The sequence below is a fragment of the Anolis sagrei genome, chromosome 5 (genome assembly GCF_037176765.1).
Source record: "Anolis sagrei isolate rAnoSag1 chromosome 5, rAnoSag1.mat, whole genome shotgun sequence".
In the NCBI taxonomy this organism is placed as follows: Eukaryota; Metazoa; Chordata; class Lepidosauria; order Squamata; family Dactyloidae; genus Anolis; species Anolis sagrei.
The window spans coordinates 128,035,647-128,063,065 of NC_090025.1; the positions used below are offsets into that span (position 1 = coordinate 128,035,647).

Consider the following 27,419-nt stretch of genomic DNA (forward strand, 5'->3'; position numbering starts at 1 on the left):
TCTTTGATTGTAGGTGAACTATAAATCCCAGTAACGACAACTCCTAAATGTCAAGGTCTATTTCTCCAAAACTTAATTTGTGTTCATATTTGGGCATATGGAGTATTTGTGGCAAGTTTGGTCTAGATCCTTCATTGTTTGAGTCCACAGTGCTCTCTGGATGTAGATGAACTACAACTCCAAAACTCAAGGTCAATGCCCACCAAACTAGTGTTTTCTGTTGGTCATGGGAGTCCTGTGTGCCAAGTTTGGTTCAATTCCATCATTGGTGGAGTACAGAATGCTCTTTGATTGTAAGTTAACTATAAATCCCAGCAACTACAACTCCCAAATGACAAAATAATTTTTTTTCAGAGATGGTCACTACTTGGATTAGTAAGTATCTTAGGGCCAAATTTGGTGGCAATTTGTCCAGTGGATTTTGAGTTATGATGTCACTCAAAACAAACAGTGCATTTATATGTATAGATTATTCTCAAAATAAAGTTGTGTATGTGTGTGTGCATGCATGCAAGCAAGAGTATCACATATGGGGAGAATGCAGCTTCTAGACTACATGGTAGCCCTAATGTGGTCTATGGCGAACTCATTTTTAAAACACTAAATAGGGCTCTTCATGCCTTCTGGAGATTTGTAATGGTTGGCATTTGAGATTTCAGTAATATTTTGGCTTTCTTCAAAACCACAAATGAATTTTGCACAAGGACTAAAAGGTCCACCCAGACCTGAAGTAACTTGACTAGAAGAAAATTTATGAAGTTGTAAGAAAAATCTGTTCACTGCATGCAACAATTGGAGCATGTACAGCCCCTGCACATTAGAAGGTTGGGTACTCCTGACAACACACCTACTATCAAAGTGGTTCTTGATATATTTGTGGCACAATAAGTTCTTTTCAGTAATACAGTATTCTGGAAGAAGTATTTGGGTGTGGATGCTGGAGATAGGTGGGAATCTCATTAAATAACATCTTGTCTGCTGTTAGAAGGAAGGAGGCTTGCATACAAGTAGTAAGGAGACAATCCTTGCATCTGTAGGAATCTCTAGGTGGGATTTTAGTGGTCAGCTTCCTGAAGAACTTAATCAAAAAACTTAATTCCTAGAGATATGCAATTTCTTTATTCACTTTTCACATTCAGGGGGTCCTGCATCCTTATCCCCAGCAAATATGGAGGTCTGACTGTCTCAGTCTATCACCTTAGATTTATTCCTATTTGCAAATTAAATGATAGTGTTAACTTCCTTTAGTGTAATATGGGAAGAAAACACCATGCATTGAATCTATATTTAATTGATTGTCATATTGTTCCTTTTTTCCTATTTCTGAAGTAATTGCTTCTCTAGTTTTGAATAATTACTTTTCTGTGGAAAGTGTGAAAATGATTACCAGGAGTACTGTTAAGTGCATACAGTTTGAACAGACAATTTGAAGAGTCTTTTCTCTAGCTTTAAATGCTGACAGAGTATATTATCCCTGCAAAAATAGTAAGAAAAATATTAATAGTGGTTCTCTTGAGATCATTTCTCAACTGATGGTAAACAGCAAGTAGGGAAATACTTGTGCTAGAAAAAGTACTGCTATTCTTTAACTTATCTAATAGACATGTCTTTGGATGTGCTTCTCCAACCTCCCTCCTTTTAGACTCCCACAAGCTCCTTACTTGTTTCCCTGCCTAGTTTTTTAGCTTCAGTTTAAACTCGGGGCTTTTACGTTTGGACCATTTTCTGTATGCTCTTTGACAGAACACCAGTTTCCACTTTTGGATGGTTTAATGGCATCTACATATTGCTATGGAAACATTTCATCACGAAATTTCTGCAATTGCCTTGGATGAGTTGTAGAATATTACTTGTTATGAAAGGGATTAGACTGTCTGATTCAATTGTTGTTTGGCTTTGTACATGCTGAAGAGCTTTCTGTGTGAAGGGACAGAAGCCATGGTTTGTGAATCTATAAATCTTGCTAGAGCAAAGCATATTGGTCGTACAGAATAGGTTCCATCCAGCATTTCACAGAGCAATATTCACATGCATTGTCTCTAATGAGGCTTGTAGCCTGACCCAAAATATATAGGTTATTTAGAATAAATTCTCACTCGTTTTCATCTGGAGGTATGCAAATGTAAGAAAATTCAAAGCTTGAATTCCCTTAAAGCTTATAGGGAAGGTCAGACAGTGATGTGTGTACATGTGTATGTTTCTGAACACTATGAAAAGGGAGTGGGAGGTTGTGGATGGAGCAAGCTAAAGCAGCCAGATATAAGACAAAGAAGAAATACGAGTTTATAGAAGGTCAGCAAACAAGAGGTGCAGCTGTGGCCACAATGAAGAGCCAGTGATATATGAGATGAAGTACAGGATTGCGTGAAGAGAGATTGGAAGTCAAGCAAAATGAAATTAAAGGTCTCTCAGCATGGATAGCCTTCGAGTTGTGAATAATCTGTTTCCTACGTGATAAAAAAGATGAAGTATAATATTTCTGGTTTTGTCTTCTGAAGGGAAAGTATGAGACTTCTAAAATGTGAATTGTTTTTCCCCAATGCCTGGTGCTTAGGATGTGTCCATAAGAAAAATATATAACTTAAAACTGATCTCCTGAAACACTGCAGATAAGCAACCAGAGCAAGATGTGGTATTTTGATCTCATGTGCGATGGCTGGGCATCATGATGCAGCTTGGTTAGCATTGAACCTTTGAGAACTATAGGTAGTACATAGCAATTCATTTAAATAAGCTTTTGTTGAATGAGCCCTTAGCGCGGCTATATTAGCATTAAAAGGCTTGCATAAGCTTTATAAATGGATCTCTGAAAATGTCTTAGAATCATTTTTAAGTTAAAGAAAATTGAATAGTAGTCACTGTCACTTCAGAAAAAAATGGCTCAGAGGTTAAGAATATTAGCTTCTCCTAAATGTTCATCATGTTCTAGTATCTGCTCTGATTGAAACTGGTCACCAAGATACCTTGGCAGATGGCACTTGCAATACAACTGTATCTGGAAAATCCAGATTGCTTACACCTACCATAAATTGTCTTGAAGTCTTCCTTGATACAAAACTGATTGTCAAACAGCCAAACAGAACTGGCTGTTTTCACCAGGAAAATGTATAAAACTTCCCCATCAGGCTGGGACTTTGCATGGGAAAGTTCATCCTAATTTGTTCTAGCTCCTGACTTGTTAGCTGTTTTTTTTTTTATTCCCAGCTTCTGGTTTTAATTTTTCACTTGACAGCTACCTGCAATTAATCTCTGAAACTGGGGGATGCCTGCTGTAATGGAATATTTAATTATAATGTAAGTTTTTAATGTGTTTATTAATGTTGGTATATGGCAAGCGCAGGCCAGACTCTACAGCTGATTGGTTGATGCGTTACTATAGTAGTGAAGCACCTGCAGTAGAAATGTATCTATTTCAGAAGAGCTAGGAGGATAAAGGGGTGGAGCTAACTGATGGAGGGGAGTGGACATTTTTAAATTATGAGCCAGTCTTTAGCCAGGTGAGCTAAATAAAGGGAAGGAGTCTCTGGCTATGTGAGAGCTGGAGTGAGGAGGTTCCTATTCTAAGTTAAAGTCTTCAGCCTTGATATTTAAAGTGTTAAAGTAACCATTTTGAATTAGAATCTAGCCTGTGAGCTAGGGAAAAGAAAACCGTAGTATAGGATTGTGTCTGCAGTGGCAGAACTGAAGTAAGTAAAAGGATAATCTGAGTATAAGTCATCAGTCAGTGGGACTGAGAGGAAAAGTGTTATTTGAGAATAAGTTTATAGTTAAACTATTGATATAAAGAAGAAACTATAAGATATAACTTACCCAGTCAGGAGATTTAGGAAAAATTACATTTTAAAGTGAAGAAAGTTACCAAACCAAGTTGGCATAAGATAAACCATTCAGAATTTTATATAGTAAAAGTTTTATTTATTTATAATAGTAAAAGCCGAATGTAACAATATCCAGGAAGTACTGTGAAGAAAAATACTGTGTAACCTTTACGCTTTGTGTCTAAGAATCCATTAATAAACGTTACTTTGTTCAATTACTACATTAGAGGCTTGTGTTACATTACTGAATTGAAGATATTATATATGAAGACAGCTGAATATCATATTGGAGCTGAATACAGTTTACAGCATTGGGCTACACATCAAAAAGACACATATAAACATTTTTAAAAGTAAAACCTCATGCAAACAGATATAATAAAAAGGTGCTCAGCCATACTACTCTCCTCTTCCCCCACATATTTATTGGTATCCACGTTCCACCCGCCTATATATCCTACAAGATCTATTATAAAAATAACCCTCATATTTGCATGGATTACATTATAAATACCTCTGCCAGGCCAAAAAAAGGTCATAGGCAGCACCAATATTTAAAGTGTTTAGTTTCAGATGAATGTGGGACTCTGAAAGTTCTGCTATCTGCTACTGCTACAAAATCAGTGAAGAGATTCATTAATTAATTTTTTTGGAAAAGAACCTCTCAGCTGTACTTACACCGTCTTTAGCATGAAATATATATCTTAACTTTAAATTTACATTACATACTGAAAATGTATTGAAACTTTTAAAATGTGAGTGGACTTTTCCCAAAATTAGTAACATTCTTTTTTTAATATGAAGAAATACAGGATATACAATTGTAACAAATTTCATGAAAATAGTGTTACAATGTGGACTCTTTTAAGTGTCTGCAACTAGTCTACTAATATAGAAATGGAAATTTGGCTAAATTGAGAGTCTTGACAAAAGAAGCATTTTCAAAAGAAGCTTTTCTCTGACTTGTGAGGATATGTTCAGTATGCCACAAACATGCATGTATTTCAAAGGCTTAGTGTGTATTTCCTAGAAATATTGTACAGACTTAATCTATCTATCTATCTATCTATCTATCTATCTATCTATCTATAAAACACTCTAAAACATTTGTACATTTAAAAAGTTAACAGAAATAAGTTTAAGCTAATGGGGAAAAGTTGCGTTTCTTGGAGTTGTTAATTGTCATTAAGTTTTCTTTGATTTATGGCAATTCTAGGGATAAGAGATATTGACGATATCCTGCCATTAAACGTTCTGCTCAGGTTCTATAAATGCAGGACCATGACTTCCTCTACAGAGTGTATCCACTTGTGATTCAGTCTTCCTTTTTTCTTGCCTCCTCTCACTTTGTTATCTAAAGAAACTTCAGATTAAGATTTGCACCAGAACTCAGCTACTTGCTTTTTTTTTTTTTTTTTTTTTTTGGAGCAGTCTGTAATACCTCTGAAACTTTTCTTCAGCACTACATTTCAAATGAGCTAATTCACTTCCTGACAACTTTTTAAACTGCTTAGCTTTTATTACCATACATTGAAACATTCATCAAACATCCGGGCAACGTCCTTGCAGATGGCCAATTCTCTCACACCAGAAGTGAATTGCAGTTTCTCAAATTGCTTTGACACACACACAAAAACATTGAAATAGAAAAAATAAAGTGTCACAAATAGATTCGAAATTAAAATGAGGAGAAAATGTAGCTGGGAATTTGGAGAAATTCAGCTGAATCAAGACTCAGAAGTTTTTCATCCCATAGTGTATAATTGGTGTCTGACAGAATGATATGTCCAATCAGAAGAAAAATATCAGATCAGAAACTATTGGACTGAATCCTGAAGTAACATTGTTCTCTGTGATCTGTGTGACTCACACAAATGAGCTGTTATATATCTCTGCAGAAAACTGTCAGAACCCTCCGGAATTGAAAGAGTGTCAGGTAGGAATCCTGTCTCTTTTCACCACACATATCTATGTTGGTTTTCACTTACTCTTTTCCTGCATTGCAACTGTCACAACTTGTTAAGAATATCCAGTGTGTTTCTCAGTGGGCTTTATTTGTTAATGTTTGTATTCACCTGCTTCTCCTAATAGCTCAAGGCGGGGTACAACACAGTCAAAACACATCAACATAAAATACATCTATCAAGATACACCACTATAAAATACATACACTAAAACACATGGTACAAAGATCAAAATACAGTGGAAACAGAATGCAAAGCCAAAACTCATGGTTTATAGTTAACTGGGTAGGCCTGTCAGAAGAGATGGATCTTGAGCTATGTCTTAAATTCTGACAGGTCATTTGACTGTCAGGTCATTCTGTAGTCCCGGGCAACCAATGAAAAGGTCCTCTGGGTGATGGTTGCCAGTCAGATTCTGGCTGGTTGAAGTCAGCATCCTCCAGAAGACTTAAGTATCCTAAAGAGCAGATTAAATGCGGGACGGCAAACCTGTAGGTAACCTAGACCCAAACGGTGTACGGTTTTAAAAGTGACTTGGTTGTAGAGAGATAATTGCAATCTTATCTGCCCGAAGGAAACCAGCATTTGCTGTTGGTGTAGCCATTGCCAAGTGTTTTGGCAAGTGCTTTGAAATAGGACTATGCGCTTGAAACTTCATATGCTTGACAATTCATTTCCTCATACTTGTCAAGAAAACAATAAATTCCTTGGTAAGTCTGTTCCATGCTCTATGGCACTTCTTTTCCAATACTTACAACACAGGAACTGACTGTGTCGTGATTTCAACTAGGATTGTAGTTAAGAGGTCTGTGCCCGGTGAGGATCTGCTAAACAAGATCAGCCAGAATAGAGAAATATGCTCCCCAGGTTGAAAGCAACACAGCCAGAGGTTTAATATGATTAGGTGAAAAAGTATGCAGGTACAAGCATTTTGCTTCAAAAGGTACAAGCATAAACTCACAGAGAGATAGGTGACATCTTATACAGTTCTGACAACTATTCAGAGTTCCTGCCCCCTCCCCTAATTGGCTGAAAAAGAGGCAGACTAGATCAACCCTGGGATTGGCTGGGGGTTCCCTTCATGTCACAACATATTCCTGTGGTGGGAAGGTCGGTCAATTCAAAGAGACACCCCCAGGGAGGGCACAGCCCATGAGGAAATAATGGTGTAGAATATGCTGATAAGTCTCTGATTAATTCAAGTGTCTGGTTCCATGTGAAACAAAGGTGCAAGACCAAAAGACAAAGGTGGTGATTGTAGACAGTCAAGGGCTTGGCTGCTGGCATAGAGAGTTAAATAAATTCATCATTACTAAGCCCCCTCCTCCATGAGAGTGGCAGACTCTCGGCCTCGTGTTAAATGGACAAATACCCTGAGCATATTTTGTTGACAAAGAGGATCATCTGTCTATATACACATACAAAGACTCTGATAGCTACAGTATCTGGCTTAGGAAATAGCGGGAGGGATCCTGGCCATCATCTTCTTTCCCAAGGGATTATGTAAATTGGAGTACCAAGAGGAGTGGCCCTCAAGTTTCATTGTGATACATATATTAGAAACAATATATACTCTTCATCTAGTAGGAATTGACATAGTACATGGTACATAAAAGATACAAATTATACAAAAACATCAAGTTGATACATTTTATTAAAGAGTTAGAATTGATAGACTTTATGGGGTACAGCTGCTGCTACATCCATTCTGGAACCACTTGTGCTTTGACATTTTGCAACTCTGAATTCATGGGAAATGTTTTAAGAAAAAAGAAAAATAATAATTTTATTTCTTTGAAGTCTTATGGTGAATTATAACTTGAGAGGGGATGCCATGACTCAACAACAGGTGTAAGTTCATTTTGCTCAACCAAGATGGTTCTACCAGCCTTGGTTTTCCAGTCTTGAGAACAAGGGACTACAAAATTTCTATGTTCAGTCAAGCCCAATATAAGAAAAAACAAGTTGCTTACCTGTAGCAGTGGTTCTTAGAGTAGCATTGTAAACCCTGAGCAAGGACATCATTCCTGACCATGCACCTTGCTTTCCTGCCAGTGGGGAATGTCTATAAAGTATGCCATGAACTTTCAGAGAACTCTCTAAGAAACGAAACCTAAAGAAGGGGAAAATAGTTTTGAAGAATTTGCACTTCTCACTGTGTACATGGAGACGACCCACCAAGTAGGCATTGATATTTTGTCTTTAAACAGATTTCCTTGTCTTGCTTAAGTCTTTTTTATTTACAAGGTTTCAAGTCAGTACACATATGAGGAGGGCTTTTTGTTGTTTGAGCGATAGGAGTATTTCATTAGAAAACCAGTTTCTAAGTAATTACCCCTCTCAACATTCACCTCAATTGGTTCTTTTATTTACTATTGAAAAGTGACTTTCATAAAGAACATGTACATGGTGCTGGTATTCATTGGGTTTACCATACCACTTCTATTTTCAAACAGCATTTATCCCTATTCAGTATATTCCCACATCCTTTGTTATAAGCAGAGAAAAAGAAAATAGGAATACAAAGGAAACTGGATGCAGGGCCTTTATCAAGCCAATTACCATCTCCCCCGTTTTAGCAAATAGTCCTGTGGAAGCCCTGTTAAAGTTAATGCATGCAAGCATTGAAATTGCAATTTGTGACAAGTGCCTTTGCTGAGAACAGTTAGTACTGACTGACCTTCCACTTGGAGACGCTGTGCTGTTGAAAACCTGCTTGGCAAGGAGCTTCAGGCCTTGTGAAACACTACAAACAAATACCTGTTGTTCAGTTGCTCATGGTAGAAATTTACAGTGGGTTTCACACCATAGCTAAATGTATACTCAATTAAGACAGGTTTGTAGTAAGAGTAAGGTATTATAAAGAACCACCACCCCCTTGAACCTGAAAACCAGATTTAAGAAATAAAAGCAGTTCAGTTGTGTTTACACAACTCATCCAGAATTGGCTTGTAAGGGAATAAAATATAGGATGAGACTCTTGTTAAAAAGTGATGGAAGGGAGGATTTGAGTTTGCACTCACCTGATGTTGGCCATCAGGCCACAAATACATGCTCAGCAGCGTTAACCTCCAAACGGTTGATCTCAACAGTCGGACAAATGGTTGTGGTTAGGGAAACTACAATTCCTAGAACCTTGGCTCCTAGCAAATATATCTAAGCTCTTCACCCAGAGTTTTCTCTGCTTTACAATGCCCATCAGAACATTCTTCCCTGGTTCAACATTACGTTGCAGCAAGTCCTTTTGTATGCCCTAATTACAGCATTATTCAAGTGAGCCATTTTTTCAGTATTAGTGGGGATGGGGGGCAGCGGCTTTGAAAAATGCTTTAGACATGTTTACATGTTTCCAGGAGTAACATGACCTTTCTTCAAAGCAACCTGAACATATTAGAGTCCAAGAGAATTGGAGTGTTAGAATGGAACTGTCTTCCGAAAAACCACTACTGCTTTTGGGTTACCCTGAAATCAAACAGGGTAAAGGATATGAATGATTGACAGTTCTATTTTATAATCAAACGACTGGACATATGGTATTTTGTTGGAGCTCTTTAGTTAGTATGTTTCTGGGAAGGCATTGTACAGTCAGTCCACATTTTTAAGGATTAGTGGTGTAGGACCCCACAAAAGTGGAAAAAATACCTCACATTTTGATAATGCATACCAATATACTTTGTTCTCTTCATCAGATTCTCAGCCTCATCCATAGCAATACATGCTTGTGAATCTTTCTTTTCAGTTATTGGCCTTTCACACTTTCCACAAATGTCTTGCAACAATTATCTTGCCCACTGTAGTTCACCTACTACTTCTGATAATACTGCCAATTCTCCTTCAGTTGTGCTCAGAGCAACACAGCTCTATTTCCTGGATCTTTGCCAGCATGTTTTATTTAGCCGTCCCTGCTAAAGAGAGTTGGTGAGTCACCAAACTACAAACCCCAGGATTATTATTATTATTATTATTATTATTATTATTATTTAATATCCTGCTTTTCTCCCATGGGTAGGAACAATGGTTAAAACACAGAAATTACATGACACAAAAGCAAAATAAAACTGATAAACAAATAACACAATTACCATATACAACAAAGTTAATAAATACAACATGTTCCATTAAAATTCCCTGGGCTTCAGACCACTGTGGTAGTTCATAAAATCTTATATTAAAAATTCTAAAGCTCTACTTTTTTAGGCCGTGTATGCCTTACCCATAGCAGCCTGGTCATCTCCTATTATGTGATATTGGGAAAGGCCTGCTTCCACAGGAAGATTTTGACCTGTGCACGAAAGGCCAGTAGAGAGAGGGCCAATCATGCCTCTTTGGGGAGGGAGTTCCAGAGCCATGGATTCCATAGCATTAAGCCATGACAGTTAAAGTGGTTGTCAAACTTTATTAATTCTCTACTGTAAATGCACCCTAAGGTGTCAAAGACTGCTTTAGACAGAATAATTCTCCCAATTATGTTTTATACTTGGGAAAATCAGTCTGAAATAATGCTGTCCAGAATTCTACCAACTCAATGTTGTATGACATTCAAAACAGTTATGTGTAGCTATGTATCTAAACAATGGATATCAGAATTTGCACAGATGTATTTCTTCCGTCTGTGTTTGTGTGCGTGTTTGAAAGTAGCACACAGTTCTGGTTACTCATAAGCCCAGGTGTTCTTAGTAACTATTTTTAAAGACCCTATGGTTATTTATTTTTATTGCCAGCATTCATTCTTGGCAACATATAATTAGTGAACATTACCTCTAACAAATAGTAGTGCAGATCTTTCCAATGTGTTCAATTTGTACTGTTTTGACTTTGCCTGCAGGTATGCAGTCAGTTCCATTGTCAAGCTCTTACTTCTATCCTTTGATAGATTTTTTTCCCCAAAGGCTTTCTCCAAACTTAAGTATGCCATTGGAGAAACTAATTTGCTGGTGTCATGAGATGATCATTCATGTTCATTTTAAACAGAGATTATCTACCCTGTTTTCTATTATTTCGGAGTTTAGGAGATTAGACCATATTAGTTTCATTGCTATGCTTGGTTTAATTAAATTTACAAAGTCACATATGCTGGTGATTGTGTGATCCAAATAGAGTGGGCTGATGGAATGTTTTTCTTTCGAACATCTATTTTTTCATTTACACACTTCAATTGAACAAAGGTGTGGACAACTTTTGAAAATAAGAAAGCTGTGACAGAATAGTAAATACGCAGGAAGTACATACATAGCTGATTCTTTTGTTAATGTGTTAACTTTCGGCACCCACTGATTTGAACATATAATGCTAAACAACAATGGCATATTTCCAGGACTGATTCTGGATTCTGTTAATATGTGTGTTCTATCCGTGCCTAATGATCACAAGGCAATCAGAGTGCTTCAGTTTTAATTATGGTTACTGGCAACACAGCCAACCTTAGTGGAGACTCGAACTGGCTTGTTTTCATTCAAAGTAGCTATGATAAACATTATTTAGGATTTAACTAAAATAATAATATGTTATTAATTTAAAATCGAAAGAAAAACTTCCAGTTTTTGGGAGGTATGTGAGGACAGTGCAAAGCTAGGGTAATGATCTTGAACTGGTCATTGACCGTAATAAAGATATCTATCTATCTGTCTGTCTATCTATCTAGGCTCATGATCTTGAACGATTCTTCAGCATTACACCTGAATGTAGCCTTATTAATTTGTGACAGTGTCTATCATACTAAGGATGCATGAACAATTTACCTTGTAGTCCTGCTTTTAGTAGGAAAAAAATCCTATCTCCACCTTGCCTTGAGAAACACAAAAGGGTTAGCTTTCACACCATTTCTGACAGTAAAAAAGAATAATAGAAATAATATTTGCATATGTGATATATTCTTATGACATAGGACCTCATTACAATAGAGCAGGGATCCTCAAACTAAGGCCCGGGAGCCGGATACGACCCTCCAAGGTCATTTACCCAGCCCTCACTCAGGGTCAACCTATGTCTGAAACGACTGGAAAGCACACAACAACAACAACAACAACAATCCTATCTCATCAGCCAAAAGCAGGCTCATACTTCCAATTGAAATACTAATAAGTATATATTTGTTAAAATTGTTCTTCATTTTAATTATTGTATTGTTTTGAACGTTTTTTTCACACTACAAATAAGATATGTGCAGTGTGCATAGGAATTCATTCATTTTTTTTTTGTTTTCAAATTATATTCCGGCTCTCCAACAGTTTGAGGGACTGTGACCTGGCCCTCTGTTTAAAAAGTTTGTGGACCCCTGCACTAGAGCATCTATCCACTTTAAATCCAGTGCTACCTCTTGCAAAATTCTGGGGTTTGTAGTTTAGGGAGGCCCAGGGCCTCTCTTGGCTGAGCATTTTAAAGGTCTCTCCCTAAACTACAAACTCCAGAATTTTGTGGGAGGCAGCAGCTGAAGTTAAAGTGAATAGTTGCTCTAATGCAGGGGTTCTCAAACCTTTCCAGCCGTGGAGTGCTTTTTGAAGCAAAAGTTTCTCACAGAGCCTCAAGAAATTTTTATATATTATATTATATTGAATAGTATATTACATTATATATAATGTATATATATCAAACATGAGCCGGGTCAGTGGCAGATGGATGGAGAGTGCTTGTGTGAACTAGTTCACACAGTGCAAAAAAAAGGAAAGAAAGAAAAATAAAATATTTAAAATGAAGAACAATTTTAACTCACACAAACTTTACAATATTTCAATGGAAGACCCCCCAGGGCCATCCAGTCCAAGCCCCTTCTGCCTTTTTTCTGCCACTCCTCATGCAGAAAAAGCACAAATCAAAGCCCCCAAACAGATGGCCACTCATTCTTTTTAACAACAACAACAACAACAGAAACCTCAGGACCATCCAGTCTAACCCCCTTCTGCCATGCAGGAAAACCACATTCAAAGCACCCCTTGAGCAGTGGAATGGAAATAGGGTTTTGGAAGCAAAGAATGTGGAGGGGGGTAAGGTCAGGGCAGTGAGGAAGTCTGCACTCCAAAAGGACACTGCTACTGCTGTTTTTGTCAGCTCAAAACTTTCCCTGCATTTCTCAGGAAGAGGAGGAGGTGGGAAGCATTATGGTGCTGTGGAGCTGCTCACTATCACCCGCAGAGCTCCAAGGGCTCCATGGAGCACAGTTTAAGAAACCCCTGCTCTAGTGTAATGAAGTCTATCGAAATCTGGAAGGGGAACAGTATTTGCACATGATGCTATATTCTCATGGCATGATGTTCCATATTTCTACTTTGTATTTTCTAGTAACTACCAATGAGAGACTATCCATGGAAAATTTGTACTTTTTAAAGTTTACCTTAAATGTTATTAATGTGAAAACAGCCTGAACTATAATGTAAACACATAAATATTATTAATCGGAGGTAAGGGAGTTTGATAACACTGTATTATCATAAACATCTATGATCAATTCTAGCATTTAATAGACTCTCATTTCAAGCAAAGCTCAATAAACTCATACTACATATTTTTAATCTTAATGTTTGTCAATATTGCCTGTAGAAGTGCAATAAAGAGGCAATGAGAGCTGCAAATATAATCTGCACCATATGGACTGTTCTCCTTTTTCTCATTCCAGAACTGTGTTGTGTACCTCTTTGTTTTGCCACACAGCCACTAAAGCTCTCTCTACTCCCCAAGAAGAAATAAAGAAGTAACTGGTTAAATGTGTTAGCCATTTCTGTTTAGTACTTTCAGAATCATTATTTGGCTTTGTGAAAGTCAATAAGAGAATATTAACACTATGCCAGGTGTATCTTATCTACAACATTAGGATTAAAACAAATTGAGTCTCAGTTTATGCTCAGAGCAAATCGCCAGTGCTATACTGAATTCTAATACATATACCTCATGTGTATGTGCAATATTTTAGCTATATTAAAGAGTTTATTAGGCAAGAGATTATAAAAAGAGGCATATGTGAGATATGTATGTATCCCCTCTCTGTTTATAAAAGTGGTATCTGAGTATACAGTCAGTAGGTCTATATAGATATGGGATAAATATGTTTCTTTCTGTCTGTTAACCTGATTTTTAAAGTGTCAATTGGAAGTAAGACAGAGAAGATATTAGGAAGAATTGTGTATCACATATGTTCTTAGTTTGAAATGCTTTGAATTTGTTGAAATCCGAAGCATCTAACACAATTCTGTCTGTAGACTAACAACCTTCAAGGGGTGCAGTGGCTTTGATATCTGATCATGGATAGAATAGATAGAAATTGTAATAAGTAATAAGAAATCAGATTACTATTGTCGAAGGCTTTCATGGCTGGAATCACTCAGTTCTTGTGGGTTTTTTCGGGCTATATGGCCATGTTCTAGAGGCATTTCTCCTGACTAGAGGAGAAATGCCTCTAGAACATGGCCATATAGCCCGAAAAAACCCACAAGAACTGAATCAGATTACTATTGGAATAAAATGAAGATCAGATCAAGAATCCAAAAGAACATTATGGATCTTGACTGTTGTGAGAACACCTGCAGAACCCTAGCAAAGAAGAGTGCATTAAGAGTTTGATGCTGGACATAAGGGGTTCTGGACTTCTATGACAACTTGAAAGCACAGCCTAATGGGAAAAAAACTTTTTGGTGTCTTGGTTTTTTTTTTATGTTCAGAAAATTGCATTGGATGGACCGCATCAGCTCTAATTTTTTCGATATGGTTATCAGGATTCTCTATGGGCAAGCAGATGGCGACTGGTAGATAGCATATGTTCTGTATCTCAAAAACTAGAGTTGATAGGAGAAAACTGGTGTCATTTATAAAATCAGTAGGTCAAATATACCCAGAAACTGGGATAATATTTGATTCTCTAAAATGTAGACAGGTTTAAAAGTGTGGAGGCAAAAGCCTAGCAAGATTTTGCAAGCTGGGAAATTGAATCAAATAGGATTTCAGGAATGAAGCATCAGTGAATTGTACATATCTTTGTATTCATCTTTGGGATAACATAGTTTCACAAATGCTTATTGGTCTATGTAATCAGATTGTAGATTGAATTGAATCTAATGTCCTATGGATATATGGTTTCCCATGTGGCATTTTTACACCTTTTGGGAGCCACATCTTTTGTTGTTTAACTCAATTATTCAGAAAAGAATGCATTCATAAAATTGTATTTTTGTTTGTACATAACATAATGCTAAACTTGTTTTGTTTTGTTAGTGAAAGTGATATTATATTTGATCATTACTACATTTTAAAATGACGATATGTTGTATCTCTCACCCTTTACTCTTTATCAAAGCTGGACAATGCAGATGAGCAAGCGGCTCAGATCAGACGTGAACTTGATGGACGCCTTCAAATGGCTGAACAAATGGCAAAAGTAAGCTTTGCTTATTTCCAGCTTGAAGGAATGGGCTATTTCTGCATATGTTTCGGGTTCCGTTCTATATGTGCTTGATTGAGAATTAATTTCCAGTGAATTCAGTAAGTCTGACTTCAGAGTAGGGTTTCCCCTGATCTGTATAGCTCTATTCAGATGCTTTCTAATCTACAAATAAATAAATAAATAAACAAGGAGTGGAATGCATTAGTCCTACCCCACCCCACCAAAACTATTGTTGCTATTAATGTGGGAAATTTGAGGAGAAGTATTTCTGTTATGTGTGGATGGTCTTCACACAGTCAGGGACCCTGCAAGATTGCAGATTGCATTTACAGAGATTAAGGAGGTTCATTTATTTCTACGTGGAGAGTAACAATAAGTTGTACCTAGGTTGATACCTGTAGCTCATTAACTTTTTCAACAACAAATTTAAAACTTGCAATTCAAGTATATTTTGGAGAGTGAATACTTATTTTCATTTATTACTTTTGGGAATAACTTAACTTTTTCAGTTTGGGCAATTTTTTGTAATTTTTTTTAAAAAATGATTCAAGATTAGTGGTCAACATAACTGCCATATTTACTTGAGCATAACGTGCCATCAAATGTAATGTGCACCTCAGTTTTGAAGGTGTGCATCCCCCCCCCCCCCAAAAAGAAAGAATTTGCTGTAAAATGTAATACAAGGTGGTGGTTTCTGTGATAAGGCTGGTGGGAAGATGCACCCCTCCATCAGACCTGGTAGGAAGCCAGTAGTGGCCACAAAAATGCTGGTGGGAAGCCACAGCCCTCTCCATCTGACCTTCCAGTCAGCCACCACTGCCTCTCCTTTTTCTGTCCCCAGCTGGGATCTCTTGCCCAACAGCGCAGACAGGTTTAGGTGTGTGATTCTAATGCGTTATTGAATCTAATGCATACTTCGATGTTAGCCATGTAATTTAGCCACAAAAGGGTTGTCCTGGGGTCACCAGAAATTGTAAACAACTTGAAGGACCACAACAAGCAAAGTAAATATCAGTTAATCAAGCATGTGAGTGTTTCATTAGGCCTTAAAATATACTGTCATTTTATGTAAAAGTTTACAGTTAACTTACATTCTGAATTTTCTATTTTCAAGGAAAGAATATTTCCAAAGTTCATAGCAAAAGAAATGGAGCAAATGTATATAGAAGAATTGCGCTCTTCAGTGAATTTGCTAATGGCCAATTTGGAAAGTCTTCCAGTGTCTAAAGGAGGCCCAGAATTTAAACTTCAGAAGTTAAAGCGGTGTCAAAACTCTGCTTTCTTGGACATAGGTGATGAGAATGAAGTCCAGCTGTCAAAATCTGATGTGGTGTTGTCATTCACATTAGAGGTAGGTATACCTATTGTGCAATACTTGCTGACAATTGAAATTAATCTAGGATATCCTGTCTATTTGTTATTACATAGTTCTGTGGCTGTTTTCAGACTTTATAAACAAATGATTTTTGCATAGACCAATCTTCAAAGTTATTGAATTCATTTGCTGAACATTTTAAAGCTCTCAGGCAAAGAAATGCAAATGTATGTAAATCATTGTTTTTCAAAATCTGGAGACTTTTTGCCTCTTCTTGACATCCCTTCCATTGGGTTACCAGCCCTTGTTGCCTTTTACCTTTTGAAAGATACAGTAATAATTCTAACAACAGAAAGTAATAAGGATGCTCTTTCATATCTTTTTGAATTTCTACATCTTATTTGTTTATCTTCTTACTTGAGCTCTTTGGGAGAGCTGACAATATAGTCATTCCTGAGAATACTGAATCAGATTGCAAGTAAAGGTTCATGTTAGTTGGAAAGCTAGTTGTCAAAAAATCTGATTAGTAAGGAGTCCGTGAGTTTGGTTGTCACGGCAAGGCTTTCTTTCTCTTTTGACAAGTATGACAGACTATAAACCTTACCAACTTGGGACTGAAGAGGAAAGCAAAATGTTCCTGTAATTCTTACAGATTGCAAATGTTATTTCTTTCATTTACAAGTTCCAGAGAATGTCAGCCAGAATATAGTCTAAAAAGGAACCTTTCCAAGCTCTGGAATAACTGCACTGAATTCTGGAAATGCTTGATATACTTCTGAAGTACAGTGTACTGTTTCTGGAGAGGTGGAGAGGAGAATAGTCAACCAGACCTTCAGCTGCATTTTCAAGGCATATCCTGACTTATCCTATATATTTTCAGCAAGGAATATAACTTCTTCATTCTCTCCTGAATCTCATTTGGTTAGGAACTTGAAAATTGATTATGCTTAGTTTGACGGTTTTTCCCTGGTTTGGTCAGATTTTGCTTTATATCTTTTGACTGCTTTTGTCAAATCTCGCTGTCAAGGCTATTCCACTTCTTCATAGATTTTGATTTCCTTAATAAAACGCCATGCAATTATCTGATTCAAAATGTCCAATACTTATTCACTTTAGCTCATTTACCTCAAACCTGTCTGGCTCTTTTATACTCATCCAACTAGTCCACTAGTTAAGGAGGAAAGCACAATTTAGGGGCCAATATTGATCCTTTTGGAATAACCTTCTACATGCTAAAATAGCTTAGGTGTTGTAAAGAAATGCCAGAGCTTTCTTACTCTTTTATCTGTGGTCTGGAGTTGAATCTCTCACACACAACCTTAGACTTATGTGGTACATTAAGCTGGGTGGTGGTGGTGAGGAGAAATGGGTGGGCTAATGCTTCTCTACATAAGACAAACTGGAAGAAGAGGTCACCACTGTCTTCATCATGCTGTCCAAAAAGCTGGCTTTGCTGTCCCTTAACACAAACTAGAAACTCTCCTTATTAGGACAGAGCAATCTCAATGGCTCTGAAACACATCTTTTCAACACCAGAGGACACATGAAATATTGAAACTGAATGGCCAGCAGAAAAATTGGCGAGGCTTGTTTTGTGTTTTTTTTTTCCCAATTAGAAAGCCAGTATTAGAGAATTGAAGGATAATACTTTTGAGAACTAACTGAAATACTTCAGTCATGTGCTTCTGCTGTTACTAGAGAGAAAGAGAAAAGGGTAGGGAAGAATATTTGAATATCTGAAGACACATTTCGGTCCCTCTTTTGCAGGGATGCCATTTAACATATGGCCTGAGAATCATGTTATTATGTGAGTAATATAATGTGAGGGCTGTCTACTGGAAATTAATGTTGATAAATACAACATGTTTTGCTGTGCTACATTCCTCCCAACACCATCCTCAGTATTCTTTTCATATAGCTGTTATGTGGTTATGGCTTATTTGAACCAGTTGTGATAGGGAAGGTGGATATTTATCTAGTTTTGAATTTTGCTCCATTCATTCTCATATTTTAGTGACATAGTTTCTTCATCAGAAATGGAATAGTGTACTGTGAATGGGATGAGTTGAATAACAGTCGTAAAATAGAAAATAATTGCTTAAGGTAGCAAGGAAACTCACTCTTGCCCTCTCAATTCTTGTTCGTATAAGATATTTACTTTGGAATGGTCACAATTCTTAAGTCACTTTGTATGAGGAATCTATGTGATGTTATTATCAGATGATTGTCCTCCTATGGTTTCCCTATATAGGCAGTCCTCAAATTACAAGCATCCGACTTACACATGACTCATAGTTAAGAATGGGGGTGAAGCAACAGGAAGTGAGAGAAATCTACCTCTTGGAATGGAAATTCACTCCTGAAAGAGTTATCATGGGGGAAAGGTGTCTCAGCTAAAGCTTTATCACCAGTCTTTGTTTCCACAGCAAGACTTTTTTTAAGTCCAATTCTCACAGGGACAGAAAGTGAGGTGAAATCTTTTGTACAGAGGCACAGACAGAAAAAGAATCATCACAGGGGTGTTAACCCTTCCCTATGCTATACAAAGCTTGTGTGTGTGTGTGTTCTGACTTACATACAAATTCACCTTAAGAACAAACCTATAGAGCCTATCTTGTTTGTAACTTAGGTAGTGCCTGTAGTTCTTCTTTCTATTTACCAGATTCAGCAAATTAAGCTTAAACAAGAAATAAGATGCATTCCTCCAGTTCTGGTTTTTTTTTTTTAAATGAGGCATAGTTTGATGCATATGGTGATGAGTACTGGGTGTATTCAAAACTTAGCAAAGCTTGACTGATTTGTGTTATTTCACGACAATGTTGTGTCTTTTCATTTGAGTTGAACATCCTTTGCATATATTTACAAACATTTATTGAAGTGTTTGCACAATGCATACACCAAAATGGCTTTCCTTTAAAAGAATTAAAAATCAATCACTATGGATTATGGGGTTATTTCCTTAAAAAAATATACCTTAGTGCAAATTGTAGAATTGCTTCTGTATCCAGAATCAATCCTTTTCCCATCCTCATAGCCAAGCCATTCCATACCCACAAAATACAGCTCCATGTGGAGTTTACAGCAGAAGATCTGTAGTAGAGTAACACTAAGAGCTGCCATTTGAGAATTACTTCAGACAAATAACTTTTTCAAGACTGAGAAGAAATAGTTATGTCCAAACCTCAACCCCCCCCCCCCCCGCAGTGTATTGATTCTGATAGCTGCTTAATTGGTGGCAAATAATCTTTAAAAACCCAAAGTTTTACACAAAACTTTGAAGAATAACAACAATTCTCTTGAGAAAAGTTGTCTGAGAAGTTTTGTTTGTTCTTTCTCTCCAGTTTCTTAAATGGCAGTTTGTAATAACACTGTGCCAATTTCCAGGGGGAAATCTAGGCAGTATGTACCTTTCAACTGCAAAAGGGTAAGGACTGGATGGGAAGCAGTAATGTCTACGTCCCATTAAAACTGTGACCTGGTCATAGAGAAATGTGAGGAAGAATGAGATTAATAGCTAGAGTTTAGGTTGCTGTTTTCATGGCAGCAATTTTTACTCCTGTAAAGCCAAGCCACTCTTCAATATGTAGCTGGCCTATTCCTATATTTTCTGTATTGAGTGTGATGGAGATGGAGTTTTGTGAAACCAAGTGTTTACATGAAGGAAGAATTGCATATGGCTAACACTATTGATGTCGTTGTATGGAGATATGCATGCTGTTGCAGTCTATCTCTATGTACCTCCATACTGTCCTTAGTAATGCCAAAGGTCTCCTTCACTACTCCCAAGCAAGAGATTTTGAAATCAAAATGGATTGTTCAGATGTGACAGCCCATGAATATACATCTCTATGGTTTGATATTGTTTAATTACAGTAAAACCCCAGTATCTGTGAGGAATATGGTCCTGAACTTAACATTAGAAAGAGGAAACTGTGGATAATAGCAAACCCAACTGAAATGAACATTTTCTGCTGGAAGTTACTATAGTGTTTTGCCGGATGACCTAGAAAATGCCTAGAGACGCATCCCATTTAAGAATTTTCTAGATCCTCCAGCAAGACTGATAACTTCCAGCGGACACAAACTATAGGATTGCCTGGAAGACCTAGAAAATTCCTAGAGGTCCAATTTATTGAATATGAAACTGCGGGTACGTGTCCTGTGGTAACAGTTTTAATACTGCAGTGTTGGGAGATAAGTCTGTTGCAAATTAAATCTACTTGGAAATAGTCTTTGCAGTGTTAGGTAATGCCTAGGAATGCTTCCAAACAGAGATTTCCCAGCATTCACAGTTAAAGGGCAGCATGCAACTATTGTATTTTTTGTCTTAACCAATTTTCCTTGATAAAGAAGAACAGATGGGAGAAACAATGAGGAGATTCAGTAGGGCTACAGATTGAAGACAATATTAGCTGAACCTTTCATAAATTTCATAAATGAGGCATTGTGATTGCACAATAAAAAAATCATCTAAAAATAACCTGTGAGTAAGTGATTGAGGTGAAATGTGCTGTAATCTGCTTCCAGCACAATTAAAGAACTGTATGAAACTTACTTGAATCCTTACTTAAATAGTGCATACAGTTGTATATGTATAATGCTCATATTGTATCATCCATGGATCGGTTGAAATACAGTTCTGTAGATATGTTAAATATATTACTATGGATCACCTACAAAGCCCTGAACGGTTAAGGACTCGCCTACCTTCATGACCGCATTTCCTTCTACGAACATGCACGATCTCTTTGATCTTCCGGGGAGGCCCTCCTCTCGTTCCCGTTGCAGGCATGGCTTGTGGAAATGAGGGAGAGGACCTTCTCTGTGATGGCCCCTCAGCTCTGGAACTCATTGCCCAGGAAGATCAGGCAAGCACCTACCCTAGCAGTCTTTAGGAAAAGTCTAAAGGCCTTGCTTTTCCGGTGTGCTTTTGGAGAATGAACAATAATCCCCATACCCTGTCCAGTCTAGTACAAATCTGTCCTTTTGTTGCACTTTATCTCATCCCTCAGTGAAGCTTATTCTCATTGTTCTCCTTTTTGCCACCGAGCCCTCCACTAGGTACCCTAGTCTATATCTCATCCAGGAGTTTTTATAATTGTATCCCTTGCATCTGGCCTAGCACATTGTGTTTTAATTTTTTGTGTCATCTTACATTTTGTGTTATTTTGCTGTATTATGTTATTCTTTTGCATTTTATTTGATGTTATGTGCTTTATTGAATGTTGTTGTTCTGTTGTATTTACTTTGCCTTATTGTAATTTTTGAGCTTGGCCTCATGTTAGCCACCATGAGTCCCTTTGTGGAGATGGTGGCGGGGTATAAATGATGATGATGATAATGATGATGATGATTATTATTGTTATTATTATTATTATTATTATTATTATTATTAATGGATTAATATGGATTAATGTCTGAAGAAGTTCTGTGTCTGTAACCATTTCATATTCCTTAACTTTCTTAATACTACAGGAAGTAATCCTTAATGGCAATCAAGTAATAAAAGTAATTTAAATCTTTATATTTATGTATTTATTCACATGCTCTTGTTTCTGAAGTTTTGGAGAAAAACAGTATTTTGTACACAATATTATGATTTCAAGTTGAAGTAGGCACCCAGAGTAATTCAGCTCCCTATAGTTACATTGTGTGAAAGTGATATTGGGCAGGGGTTGATCATTAAATTGCCATTTCGCTTGAGGTCATAGAATCCTTTTATATGAATATTTCTCCTTAAAAGTATAATGGATGTTTATGCCTTAAAGCAGAAATGCTTGACTGTATAAATATGTTTGACTGCCTGAAAACAAACAAACCTCAGCATAAATGATATTTGGAATAAAACATTATACGTTGACCTTAGTGCAAGTACTTCAGTAGTCAGAAGGCTTCATATGTTTATAGTCTCTCTTGATTATAAGCATTGACTTTCATCCCTAGATGCTGTGCATCCACCAAACGATATTCCATACTGTCAATAAAAACAGTTTTAGTTATTTGTTGAATGAGACTGAAATCAGCCCTTGTTCATCTCCAGATAATTGTCAAACCTGATGCAATTTCATTGATAGGGAACAAGTGTGCATCCAGTATGGCACAGATCGTAGTATCACAATGGCTAGATGGTCTTACGTTTTTTAAACCCAATCCTTTGCTGATTGTGGGCAATGATTTGCACATGTGTATTTCTGTGTTTGAGGCATACATACTTTGTTGCTGACTGCCGTAAAGTTGACTGACTTACGGCGACCCTCATCATCAACAGCCCTATTTTGGTCTTGCACACTCAAGGACTTTGCTTCTTTGATTGAATCTATCCATCTGGGATATGGTGGTCTTATTCTCCTACTACCTTCTATCTTTCCAAGCATCACCGTCCTTTCTAGTGAGTTCTGTCTTTTCATGCTATGGCTAAAGTACAGCAGTTTCAGTTTACTTCAGTAGTCATTCCATTTCTTTGCTATTTTCTGTTGGTAGTGTGGTGCAATCTGCGTGTCTCAAATTGTTGATGTTCCTTCCTCTAATTATGGTGCCTCCATCTTCTAGGTCCAATCCGGATTTAGCTATGATGTATTCAGTGTACAGGTTAAACAGGTGGTAAAACGCAGCCTTGCTTGTCCCCCTTTCCAGTTGGAAACCTTTCAATTTCTCAGTTATTCTGTCCTAACAGTAACCTCTTTTTCTGAGTACAGGTTATGCATCACATTAGGGTAAGCATGATAGTCTTTAAATAGTGGACAGGCAATCTGTTGTTAAGTTGCATGGAACATTATGGAGAGATTTCACTAAATAGCACATGCAATAACAACAGTCTTGTCTTTTTATAAACATGAATGACTCCTTTGTGTTTTATCATTGATCAAAATTCTCCAGCATGCGTCCTGACTATTCTGTTCAAAACTGTTGTTGGACCATTTCTTGTATTCTTTTTCTTTGTTTAGATTGTTATAACAGAAGTTCAAGGCTTGAAGTCACTGTCTCCCAATCGTATTGTTTACTGCACAATGGAAGTAGAAGGAGGAGAGAAACTTCAGACAGACCAAGCTGAAGCATCCAGACCACAGTAAGCTTCATGGGGTTTCCCCCATGTGTGAATTAACATGGATGTTGTACAGAAATTGTGCCCTAGAATTGGCAATGCTTTGAATAATCTTACTCATATAACTTCTTAAGTGAAAACCAAAGTTTCAGTTTAATTTTGGCAGCACTTTTCAAATATATCAGGCACTTAGGGTGCCGTCTTGCTTATTATATAGGGTGTTTCAAAGTAATAGACCTAATTTGAATCAGTATATTTCCCTGTGGCAACATGTTACAACTACACAAAAAAAGTTTAAAATGGTTTAGTCAATTACCAAGTTTTCCTCTGAAGTGTGTGGTCACCTGATGCACCTCCCCTTACATAAATGGCCTTTCGTCAATTTTTTGGGATTGATGATGAATGCTCTTTGGCATTTTCAGATCAATGACTGAGGCTACAGGCTGTGTGATGGGAGAGGAATCTAGCAGTAATCCTTTTAAACATTATGCCTCACCCTTTCACGTGGTGAGTGTTTCATTCATGGGCAGTTTGTGGTTGCAGAGATTTTGTACAAACTCAGAAGTTAAAAAATATTACATTTATCCTTTGCTTCTTTTTAAATTTAGATCTGCTCTTCAGTTCTTACTCTACTTCGCAATAGTTTTCTTGGACTGCTGTTATGCTCTCACTAGTAGAAAGATAAAACATTGTATATTAGAGTAAATAGTAACAAAAACAATAAGCTTTTCCTTAAGTGTAATTAAATTTGGAATGATACCAATATAAGAGATCACTCCTGGCCGAATATGATTGTCTTCCAAGGGTAGAGTGTTGGTAGTAGGTCTGTAAGTGACTGTAGAGACATATTCTGAATCCCCATGGGCTTTCACAGTGAGGACACAGGTTTCTAGGTAGAAGGCGGGAGCACCTTCCTCTCAATCTGTATCTCCAAATCCCAACATTTATTTGTCTTTTTTTACTGTAGGATGTAGCAGTCTAATGTAGCAGTCTAGTCAAGGATAAAAGAGCCAGACTGTGCTAAGTCACCTTTTCTAGCCCCCTCCCCATATGGAGTGAGCAGAGTGGGTCCTAAATAGGGCTGCTCAGTTGTGGATGCAGCTGGCAAACTGCTCAAATGCCTCAGCTCTTGGTTAGAATGACTGAATATCCAATTCCCATGTGCTGGTCTCTTGCTAAGGGCTTCCAGATTTCACAATTTTGCCCCTGTCACCACTTGCTGATCACTATGGAACTTCTGTTGATTTTGGTTTACTTGGAAGACACCCATGTGTTAATTTGTTTTCTGTGTCAAACAGTGCACAGCTATTCTCAGAAAGAGGATATGATCCAATGACATTGATCAGACCGCGACGATTTGTGGCCTCTTATCGGTTGCAGCCTTCATCCGCCTTAACAGCCATTGTAACATGTATCATGTTATCATCCACCTGCTCTGCCATTGAGGTCTTTGGATTGTTCTTGGACTGCTTCATGAGCAGTCCTGCTGGGAGTACTTGACCCCAAGGAGCTTCACTCATAGGTTCACTTCAATGGCCAAGCCTGTTCACCACGAAAGGTGACAATCCATCTAGGGGTCGGAATGAAAGCCAGTGTACATATTATTATTATTATTATTATTATTATTATTACTTTATTTGTACCCTGCTAGCATCTCCCGAAGGACTCGATGCGGCTTACATAGGCCAAGGCCTCAAAACACAATACAACAATACAATACCTAAAGCAAATTAAAAACAGTTAAGCAGTATGAACAACAAACAATAAACTATACATCAAGACACTATAAAACTGGGTCGGGCCAGAGTAATGGGTACAAGGTTAAAAGTGCTGATGTGGCAGAAGGATGTAGGATTATAAGGAAGTGCAGAGTGCAGCAATCTTAGTTCTACTAAAGTGCTTCTAGGACTTGGTATTGGAGATTCCTATATTCCTATTATTGGCCAATAATAATTTAATCAGTGAATTGCACACTTTTCACCCTATTTTAATGCTGGCATGCTTGTTGTCAATGCAATGTGCTGAGGGTGGGTTGAAAGTGTTTAGAATATGTTCAAATGGTTTAGCTTTTTTTTTTTGCTATAGATTAACTTGAAGTGCATATTTTCTTTTGAAGATTAATAAAGAGATTCTTTATGATGATTCCTAAGAAAGCTTGTTGAGTTTTAAATTATGTAGGCTTCTTCTCCAAATCTTGTAGAGTACATTTCCTCTAGTGTTGTCTGGTTTTTGAAGATGCTTTTGGAAGATACAGCCAGCAAAAGAATTCAAGGTCTCCTCTAGTGTGAAATAGATAATTATATATGTTTTTGGTTGATTTGGTTGACCTCTAGTTTGCCCATTTTCTTCAAAGGCTTTTTCCTCCTGTTAAAATGTCATTTGGAATATTTGTTGGTGTGTTTTGAGATAGATTTGCAGAGAGTTTCTCCTTTTCTTTAATATATCCTGTGTAAAAAGGAAAAACAAACAAACAACCCACAGTTTTGAAGATTGTAGTCAAAGAGCCCTGTAAATGATAACTGTGAAGTTGGCACTAGTTCAAAACGAGCATAAAAATCCTTTAGGTGGAATTCTAAGCATGCAAACGTGATTATGCACATTTTAAAACCTGCTGTTGGGTGAAACTTTCTTCCAGACTTTGAAGAAACTTTCTCATAATCTTAGACATAGAAGCTAATAACAAAGTACTTTAACCAGGTCAAACTATTTATCCATTCCTCATAGTATTGTCTGTAGCCCCAGGTTTCCACAAAATGGGACCTAAAAACTTCAGCATGCAAAAAATATTCCCATGCAGTGAGTTATAGGAAGTGAACGGCATACTTTTCACCCTATTTTAATGCTGTCTACAATTTACAGCCAATCAAAGTCATAATATTTCCCAAACGAATATGTTTTGCAATTGCAGTTCAATTGTGCTTTTAAACTGGCTTTTCTAAGCTTTGATAAAAGTGCTAAAGACTTTTCCTTTTTAATTCAACATTTTCTGGTAGTGTGTAATATAATGAAAAAACGGTTAGTATATTGATGCATTTAAATATTGAATTCTTCCTTCTTATAAAAACTTTCAATGCAGTCTGAATCTCAGGATTATATGTAATCAGGAAGTTTCTACTCATGAACAGTTTGAATGGGAGAATGAATACCCAGTAACAATTTCTTTTTTAAAAAAAAATCTGAAGGATAACAGAAAAAAAAGGAGAGGGAATAATAAGAATGACAGAGGAAAGTGAATAGTTGATAAAATGAAGTGGAGAGAGCCAGAGAACAGAGTGGGAAATGATCCACTGATTGTATAGCAGAGATGAAAGAAAGGCTGTGTATTTAATGTAGTAGTCATTATATTACTGTTGAGAGGCAGACAAGTTGTTCCAATGTTTGCATAGTTAACAAAAGGTCCAGCAGTGGTATAGGTTAAAATTCTGGTGAAAAGTTCCTGTAAGTGTGAATTTGGTGTCTTTGTATCCATAAGTGAGAGAGAATGCACGAACTGATAAAACCTATTATGGCATGAAGTTTAAACTTAGCCATACAGTCAGCTATACTTCAAACTAAGTTTGAAGTAGAGCTGACTGTCTTTCAGTGAAAAGGGGTTTTTTCTTGTAGATGTTAGACAGTGTGTCCTCCTCCCATTTTTATATATGTTTTTGTTCATAGGATTCAGATTTAAATGAACTATTGCTTGCCAAGAGTTTCATGGATAAGATGATCCATGAGTATGTCTTCAACAAGATTAGTGAATTAAAATGTCTTCAATCATAGAGATTTTAGTCTATGAATATTTGATTGAATTGACATGTGTAAAGTCAGTGGCAATTCTTAGAAATTACACTGCTGTTTTAGCTAAGATTCTTCATAGGGTTGGTCCAGGTACAATTCTTAGCCAGCGTGCAGGCACAGTTCAAAACACTGG

At 37.1% G+C, this 27,419-nt stretch overlaps 1 protein-coding gene across 11 annotated transcripts in view; it reads left to right on the forward strand.

Moving 5' to 3' along the window:
* The window catches only part of CADPS2 (calcium dependent secretion activator 2), a 326,390-nt gene that overhangs the window by 98,497 nt on the left and 200,474 nt on the right, over positions 1-27,419 (forward strand). For all 11 annotated transcript variants that reach the window (XM_060777737.2, XM_060777739.2, XM_060777738.2 and 8 more), the window contains exons 4-6: positions 15,063-15,143; positions 16,264-16,500; positions 23,409-23,530. In XM_060777737.2, the coding sequence (XP_060633720.2) occupies positions 15,063-15,143; positions 16,264-16,500; positions 23,409-23,530 (440 nt within the window). The remainder of the gene's footprint in view (positions 1-15,062; positions 15,144-16,263; positions 16,501-23,408; positions 23,531-27,419) is intronic.